The sequence below is a fragment of the Salvelinus sp. IW2-2015 genome, linkage group LG5 (assembly GCF_002910315.2).
Source record: "Salvelinus sp. IW2-2015 linkage group LG5, ASM291031v2, whole genome shotgun sequence".
Lineage (NCBI taxonomy): Eukaryota > Metazoa > Chordata > Actinopteri > Salmoniformes > Salmonidae > Salvelinus > Salvelinus sp. IW2-2015.
Window position 1 is genome coordinate 23137235 of NC_036844.1, and position 9522 is coordinate 23146756.

General features: G+C 43.2%; 1 protein-coding gene across 2 annotated transcripts in view; it reads left to right on the top strand.

The window, feature by feature from the left end:
• Positions 1-5643, top strand: part of LOC139027757 (pyrin domain-containing protein 1-like) — a 10019-nt gene extending 4376 nt beyond the window's left edge. Inside the window, exons 2-4 of one of the 2 annotated variants that reach the window (XM_070443610.1) lie at positions 4454-4743; positions 5026-5181; positions 5406-5643. In XM_070443610.1, coding sequence (XP_070299711.1) covers positions 4467-4743; positions 5026-5181; positions 5406-5437 — 465 coding nt within the window. In that variant the 5' untranslated portion in view covers positions 4454-4466 and the 3' untranslated portion in view covers positions 5438-5643. Of the gene's footprint in view, positions 1-4453; positions 4744-5019; positions 5182-5405 lie in introns of both variants that reach the window. The other variant, XM_070443609.1, reaches the window with a different exon arrangement.
• Positions 5644-9522: the final 3879 nt, after the last annotated feature.

Consider the following 9522-nt stretch of genomic DNA (forward strand, 5'->3'; position numbering starts at 1 on the left):
GAAGGCTCCGGCCATGGAGCAGGACTGGACGCCGTGCCTAGACTGGACATCGGCGCAGAGGAAGGCTCCTGCCATGGAGCGGGACTGGACACCGGACCTGACCTGGACTTCGGTGCAGAGGAAGGCTCCGGCCTTGGAGCTGGACTGGACGCTGTGCCCGGACTGGGCCCCGACGTAGAGGAAGGCTCCGGCCTTGGAGCTGAACTGAACGCCGTGCCTGGACTGGGCATCGGCGCAGAGGATTTTCGGACCGTGTTCCTGTCGCAGGAGGTTCCTGACTGTGGACCGTCGTAGGAGGTTCTGGACTGGGGACCGTCGCCGGAAGCCTGGTGCGTGGAGCCGGCACAGGTGGCACCGGACTGGTGACACGCACCTCAGGGCGAGCGCGAGGAGCAAGCACAGGACATACCGGACTGGGGAGGCACACTGGAGGCCTAGTGCGTGGAGCCGGCACAAGTGGTACCGGACTGGTGACACGCACTTCAGGGCGAGTGCGAGGAGGAGACATAGGACGTACCGAACTGGGAAGGCGCACCGGAGGCCTAGTGCGTGGAGCTGGCACAGGACGTACTGGCCTGTGGAGGCGCACTGGAMACCTAGTGCGTAGAACCGGCACAAATTGTACCGGAACGATGACACACTTCGCACGGCGAGGGCGGGGAGCTGGCACAGGACGTACTGGGCTGTGAAGGCGTACTGGAGACTTGGTGCGTAGAGCCGGCACACATGGTACCGGACAGATGACACACTCCTCAAGGCGAGTGCGGAGAGCTGGCACAGGACGTACTGGGCTGTGGAGGCGTACTGGAGACCTGGTGCGTGGAGCCGGCACAGTTTTTACCAGACTGCTAGCATGCTCCTCAGGACGAGTACGGCAGAGCTGACCTGGTGGCATCAAAACTGATGATGCTCCTTAGCGAATGTTGTGGCATCATACACAAACACAACAACTCTCATTTCTCTCCCTCAATTTTTCAATCAGCTCACTGACGGTCTCTGACTCTCGTCACTCTCCTCCAATTTCTCCATCTTCTCCAGATTGGCTCTGGTTCACTATCCTCGGCTCCGCCGACCACCCCGTGTTCCCCCCCAAAAAAATTTTGGGGCTGTTCTTTGGGCTTTCGTTGTGGCAGGACTCCGGTGCTGTCGCTGTCTTCTCTCTCCTTGCGTCTGCTTCCAAGGAAGGCTTTCGTGTCCTCCCATTATTTCCTAAAGTCCAGGATATCTTCTCCTCCCAAGCCAGGATACCTTCTCCTCCTGGGCACGCTGCTTGGTCAGGTGTGGTTGGGAATCTTTCTGTCACGATCGTTGTCGTAAGCATACTCGGACAAAGAGAGCGGATAAATGGATTCCACATGTTTATTCAATGAAACGCACAAAAACAATAAAGAACAAACGAAACGTGACGTTCTGGAGTGCTCACAGGCAACTACACAAAAACAAGATTCCACAAAAAAACTGTGGGGAAATTGCTGCCTAATATATCCCCAATCAGAGACAACGCTAAACAGCTGCCTCTGATTGGGAACCATACCAGGTCAACATAGAAATAAAACAACCTAGATTACCCACCCTAGTCACACCCAGACCTAACCAAAATAGAGAATATAAAGGCTCTCTATGGTCAGGGCGTGACACTTATTTAATCATGAAAACTTAAGTAGTATTTTTCTTTGTTTTTAGAAGATGTCACATAAGCAGCACAGAGGTCACAGACATAGAAACAACATTTTAAAATGATCCTATATGATACCAGGAACATCTGCAAAAAGACAGGGAGAGATACTAGAAGAAAAAGAAAAGGGAGAAGTGAAATCTATCTCTGAGCTTACAAAGCCAGAACAAAGKAACAAGAGAAGACAATGGAAATGCAACCAAAACAGACTTTAAAGAGAACAGTTGCAATGGAGACCTAKCTATCAGGCAACACACCACCTCAGCCACCAGATGACTTGCAGCCAGAACATGAGGCCACATACCTGCCCCTAACTTACCTGCCCCAGATGCACGCGTTGATACCCCTTTCTCATCATCTGCAACGGGAATGAGAAGTTTGGAAGAGGTCGCTCAAAAACATACAGAGATCTTTGCATGACAAATGTCAAACTTGATAAAACTTTATGGAAAGCTGAGAAATACAAAAAAAGGTATGATCAACTGATGAAGAAAATAGAGAGACAAGATTCCCCAAAGACAAAACAGCAAATGAAGGGAACTCCGAAGAACGTGACAAGGATTTTATTCTTTCAAAATGCCATCATTGCAGAGTTAAGGCAAAAGTATCAAAAAATGCTCAGTGTCAAGGACAAACAAGCGGCTTCAAAAACGCTCAGAGGCAAAATCCTGAGAAAGTATGGCTTGGTCAAAGCCGCAAACAGAGTATTTGGATTTTCAGGTAAAAGCAATGAGGGCAAATGAAAACAGGCCAACAAGTCTTCAATACTCCACAGGAAAAAGCAGTGTAACAGAATTAGCACAGCCACAGAAGAGAAAATCACTAGATTCTATGAACGTGATGACAACAGCAGAGCAACAACAGGGAAAAAGGACACACAAACAAAAAAACAGAAGAGCTTCTTGAATGGCACAATTCAGAATCTTTATCAGAAGTTTAAGAGGGGAATATTCAGAGATGAAAATGTCCTACTTTTAATTCTGTAAAAMATGTCCTTTTAGGGTTGTCAAGCCAACAGTCCAGGATAGGGACACGTCTCTGCAAAACCCACGCCAACCTCCAGTTCATGGCGGACAAACTACAGCATCACAAAGTGATCGGCTGCAGGTGCTATGAGAACCTAGTTGAGTCGTTGTGCTGTGAGGCCCTGAAGAAAGAGTGCATGTACAGAGGAGTTCCCTTCGCCAAACAAAATAGCTTAAATATCTGACTTTGATGCTGGTGAGCAGACATGATGGTTTGAGTGGAAAAAAACCTGAGGCGAGAGAGAGGAAAAATAAAGAGGGAAACGTGGAGAAGTTCACTGTACATTTGACAGTAAAAGAAAAGGCGTGTGTCACACTGCAGATTCTATTGGAGGACTTCTCCAAAGGATTGAAAGAGAAGTTGGGGAAACGTGTACAACATTTGAAACCAATACTCCAAACTGAGAGAATTAAAAGAGAATCTGCAGAAAGAGGAGATCATAGTGCATATTTACTTTGCAGAGAACAATCTGTGTAAATACACCAGTAAAGTCCAGGCAGTTCACTTTGGTGATTCTCACAAACAGGTGACCCTCCACACTTGTGATGGATATACCACAAATGATACAGTTTCACTTTGCTCACTGAGCTCTTCTATGCGGCATGACCCCTCTGCTATCTGGGCCCATCTCTCAAAAACACTGGCCTACTTCCTTGAGCTTTGCCCATTGGCTACATTTGGAATCTTACTTTGTCTTATATTGATTACATGTTTAACAATGGTTGTTGTTCAAAATATTTGCAATAAAAACACATTTTCATGTGTTTTTTTTACCCAGATGCCATTTCCACCCCACCCTTTTTTTTATAGGTAAATTAGTATATTATGTATAATTTACATTGATTGATTTGTTTTAGATAGGGAAATCATATGGTTGTTATCATAATCTCACAAAAAGGTTGGGTGGAAATATAATATTTCTCATGATAAATGAATGTTTTCTGCTGTCACAAAGGCACGTTTATACATTCAGGCGTCGTGTTGATTTATTAATATAGGAAAACCTTAAAAATCAAAAAAYATAATATTCAATACAAGTTCATGTACAAATGTATAAGAAATGTGTTATAAATTAATTGTATTATATTTCATTTTCAACTAAAATTGATGTTTAATGACGTGATGTAAATTACATTTGTCTATGGCTGTCTGAGAAAAAATTATAAAAATCCCCGAATAGGACAATTGCAGCCATTATCAGATATTATTTCTAGACAAATCAAAGACAATTATAATACTGGTAAAATGGTGTATCAATAAGATCACATTTCTGAATGCTTGCAGGGCCAAAGTGCCCGAAGTTGCAGAATCACCCATTTACGTTCTAAACAACATTGTGGACTGGAGCTGGAATAGCCAGCCCAAAATAGAGCAGCCARACAGTGTCCTGACCCACAATGTAATCTATAGAGACAAACGCTGTACCGTCTCCCTAGTTGTTGGTCATAATCAGTCAAATATATTATTTGTAGAGCAAATCAGATTTTTTTTCTGCATGATAAGTGGCTCAAACTGTAAATGCTGTATCCCCATCTGTATTCACTGATCATTTCCTTTCCCGCAATAAGTTACAATGTACTTACAAGAGTAACCCTAATCATAACATCAGCCCTTAACCTTAACCCTCCTTTACAAAGGTCCACAGTGTGTGTAACACCGAGTAGTTACAATAGTACTATTTATCCCACACTGTCTGGAATACAGGAACAATTACACATGTTTTTCTCACCTATTCTAATATTCTGTGTCTAGTGATTGACCTACAATGGCGCCTCGTTCGGAATCGGGTCTGCTGCTGGAAACTCTGAAGAAGCTGGGCAAATCTGATCTGAAGACATTTCAGTGGCACCTGATAAGTGGTGATGTGTTGGATGGCTTCTGCTCTATCCCAAAGGCCGGGTTGGAGTTTGCTGACAGGGAGGACACTGTGGATAAAATGGTGGAAACTTACACGGCAAAGGATGCTGTGAAGATCACACTGGCGATTCTGAAGGAGATTAAACAAATAAATCTTGCCATGGAGTTAAATGATAAGTACACAGGTAATACATCAGGTTTGAAGATATATGTATTTCCTGTCTTAAAACAGGTTCAAAGCTGTACATTATGATAGGAAGGACTTATCCATTTGATCTGATTCTCAGACTGCACTTATGCTCTGTTTTGGCAGAACAATGTAAACCATTATGAAGGAGAAATGCAGTTAAATGTTATTGTCTATTTCCTCTCTCTCTCTCTCTCTCTCTCTCTCTCTCTCTCTTTCTCTCTCTCTCTCTCACTCTCTCTCGCTCTCTCGCTCTCTCGCTCTCTCGCCCTAGCTCTAGCTCTAGCAGGAGGTCCAGGCCAAGTTGGGGAAGCAGGTGCAGGGAGGGGATCTTCTGCTGTCCAACCCATCACAATCTCAGCTCAGAATGGGGGCTTTGTCTTTTCTCCCATACTGACTGGTAACACTGTTGCTGGATCAGTCAATTTCCCTACAGGTAATGATGGGCAATATAAAATACACAATCATCAAAAATGATTTCAAACTAAATAATCAACTGACAATTGCACACATATAAGATATGAATTCAAATAGTGTTCAATTAAACATAAATAGATCTCACTCAATCATCTTAATCGCAACAGCTGGCACATAGGAGAGCACAAATTATCTCCACTTAATTTATCTGCATGAATTGATATACCTTCTCTGTTCTTGCAGGCCCTGCAGCATCCCAACATCCCGGGCCCTGAAAGAAGAAGACCCATTTCTGATGTCAGACCTGGAGGGATAGACCACCTCCTAATACACTGCCATATCCATAATTGGCAACTTCATTCCTATATAAGACAAAATGTTTAAAAAATCATGCAAATTATCATAGTTTTCTACATAATTGTATTAGATATATATTTTTTTTAATATTACAACATGAATTAAAAAATACATTCCAATGAAATTGGCTTATGTGTCATATCATGTCTCTATTGAACAAGGTTTGTTTTTGACCTTTTTATGTTCTTGTGTTTGTGGCACTGAAGGGATGTAGAGGATGTGTGACAGATATGTTTCCATCACAGGAGGCTGCTGAGGGGAGGACGGCTCATAATAATGTCTGGAATGGAGTAAATGGAATGGTATCAAACACATGGATTCAGTTCCAGCCATTAGTATGAGCCCGTCCTCCCCAAATTAAGGTGCCACTGGCCGCCTGTGGTTTCCACAGAGGCAGGGCAACTCTCAGGTAAGAGACCTATACCCCTTAAAAGTTTGTGAGCAGGCCTTCTTATAAAATCTCAACCCTTTTTAAGAAGCAAATATAGGACTATCTTTGGTGACATACAATCCCACTCTGCATATAATTTAACCCCATTTCACATCACTGTCAGTGATGAAGAGCCAGAGCCCTGATTCATCCACAAGATGGCAGTCTTGTCTGCAATGTTGAGCCTGGCAGTAGCAAGGGCTGCAGTATCAACAAGTTCAGAGCTGGGAGGTTACTTGTTGAATATTGAGATTATTAACTTTGTGACCTTTGAGTGATGACCTCTCCTGGTCAATATAACTGGCCATATTGATTGCCCTGGGGGACCTTTTAGGGCCCTTCCATCATAGACGTGGGAGGAGCAGGCAGAGAGACTTGGCACCCCTTCAAAATGGGATGAAGACCTACGTACTCAATATCCGTTCACAACATGCACATGGTGTAGTGATGTCCTAACCTGGCACTTTAGTGAACCCACTGTTTTACCATATCTGTCAAAGACTACATGGAGATGACATTTCATGGACAGGCTATTGAGAATAGTATAGCTGTTATCATCAATAGGCTACTGCAGGCGTGAGAGTGTAGTCAGCTGTTTTCTCTCTCCTGATGATAACCTGGTGACAGACGGGTGACCTGCAGCTGCTGCTGCCTGCCTTTCTGCCTGTGTGGGAAGATGCAGGACTGTTTAATACGAGCGAGAGGGCAGGCAGGAGGGGGAAAAAGGGAGGTAGGGAGTGAAAGAGAAAGAGAAAGGAGGGTGATAGAGAAAGGCGAGGGGGCGAGAAGGAGGCAGGAGGAGGGGGGATGAGAGAAAGTGAGTCCTCATTAATGTTTTATTTATTTATGTTAGAGGCATAGAGAGGAGAGCGCTGATAGGCAGCTACTCCCCTGGCAGCAACAGGAGCAGAGAGGATCCTGGGAGACTTGCAACAATAATATAAATCTTATGGACATGTGGGGAAAGTATTAATGGAAATGTCTGTTATAAATTATGGTGATTGTCGGGAACTCTTCAAGCTTCCAAACTCTTCAAGCTTCCAAACTCTTCAAGCTTCCAAACTCTTCAAGCTATATTCCCGGTGAAGGCATAATACTCCGGGGGCGGACGGTGAAGTCGCTTATCAGCCCGCTCATGGGTAATCACTTTAACGTGCGCGTCGTCTGCAAGTCACTCTCCACTTTCTCCCTGTTTATTAGCAAGTCTGTGGCGCCCCATAACTGACAACTAAATACTGCTTCAAAAATGGGTTTTGTGGACTAGGTAAAAATAAAATGGGATTTGAAATGGCTTTGCTGTGCTGTCATCCTCGTTATTTGTCAGATTGCCTGTCTAATGATGGTTAATAATAGAGGCACAGCATGCTAMGAGTACTGCTCACCATCCACAGCCCCTGCCAACTATCTCCATTACTCTAATATGTAGAGGTACTATTTGCAGTGGTACACACACTGGACAGTTTCCACTCTCAGTCAGTGTTGTGCTAGGTCAGCTCAGTACCCTCCAGTCCTATAGTCCCTCTATTTACATTGCCTTCACATGCAGTAGTGATTTTATAGATTTGATTTTAATATTGCATTCTGCGTGATGGATTTTCTGTCTGTGASAGGTTAAGCAGTACTGTAAGGTCCCACTGGGTACAGACATCAGTTCAACGTCTATTTTTGATTTACATTTGGTTAAAATGTCAACTAACCTAAATGAAATGTGAAATCAACAAAACATTTCACCATGACATTGGATATGGATTAAAAYTTGTGTGAAAAAAGAACCATGGTATACAGAACCAATCATTTAGATGTGTCTGTCTTATTTATGTCTGCCTTATTTATGTCTGCCCAAAAAAAGCATTGAGTGGAAACTATGAAAGCTGTGTGTTTTTAAATAGTGGATTTTGGTCTTGGAGAAATTTTGGGATTACTTGGATTACTTTTCGCAAACCCAATCAGTTTTCCACATTTTTTGTTGTTGATGTTGAAATGACTTGGAAACAACGTTGATTCAACCAGTTTTTGCCTAGTGGGGTGTGTGTGAGCGTGAAGCGTGACTGTGTGTGCGCCTATGTGTTCAACTGCGTGTGTGTTTCTGAGTAATGTACAGTACGTGGGAGTACGCCTGTGTGTGTATGATATAATGTGTGTGTGTGTGTGAGAGAGCGAGGGAGCACATGTGAATTCATGCCCCTCAACACTCACACAGTTGGTTCTTTCATTGTGCAAAGCTTGCGTCACAACCCATACAAACCCCTCACTTCTCTCTCTGCCATGGCCACAGGCTAGAGCAGAGTTACAGTTGAAGCCTTTTAATTATGCTCGTCAGTGTGTGCTAGCTGGGATCAGGCCTGCCTGCCTGTGGGTACATTAATCACATTGCTCTCAACTGACTCCAGACCAGTCCTATCTTGTGTAGAAAGCTAGCTTTACATACGACAAGTGGGGAGACAGGTATCATATCAAAATATTGCTTTTGGCACTTGGGTGCACAGAACACAACCTCTTTGTCTCTATCCCAGACCTGGTATTCAGATGTAAAGTGGTGTTTTTAGAGGTAATAATTATATAGTATCTGTTTCTCTAAGAAGTTAAATAATATGTTAAGAGGAAGCTTGCCACTAATTATCATTTTTTTCCCAGCATGAATTTGTAATGTAGTTCATGTCTTTCCTTTCTATGGGATTTTTATGGAAAACCATTGGAGGGGAGCAACGGAGACCAATCTACCACAGACCATGTATGTCCTCATATGTTCTTATACTGTGTTGCTGGGAGTCGACCCTGTAGGAAACTCCTTCTCAAGACACACTCTCCCCCATGTTTGACTTAGGTATGGAGTAGACCCATTCTCTTATGCCCTCTAGCCCTTTCTCTCTCCATCTTGCTCTCTCTCTKTATATATATATATTTCTCTCTTTCTTTGTCTCTCTCTCTCTGTCTTTTACTCTCTCTATCTATCTCTATATATACAGTTGSAGTCTGAAGTTTACATACACCTTAGCCAAATACATTTAAACTCAGTTTTTCACAATTCCTGACATTTAATCCATGTAAAAATGCCCTGTCTTAGGTCAGTTAGGATCACCACTTTATTTTAAGAATGTGAAATGTCAGAATAATAGTAGAGAGAATGATTTATTTCAGCTTTTATTTCTTTCATCACATTCCCAGTGGGTAAGAAGTTTACATACACTCAATTAATATTTGGTAGCATTGCCATTCAATTGTTTAACTTTGGTCAAATGTTTCGGGTAGCCTTCCACAAGCTTCCCACAATAAGTTGGGTGAATTTTGGCCCTTGGCCATTCCTTCTGACAGATTGCTGCTGTAACTGAGTCAGGTTTGTAGGCCTCCTGCTCGCACATGCTTTTTCAGTTCTGCGCACACATTTTCTATAGACTGAGGTCAGGGCTTTGTGATGGCACTCCAATACCTGACTTTGTTGTCCTTAAGCCATTTTGCCACAATTTTGGAAGTATGCGTGGATTCATGTCCATTTGGAAGACCATTGCGACCAAGCTTTAACTTCCTGACTGTTGTCTTGATAGTGTTGCTTCAATATATCCACATAATTTCCTC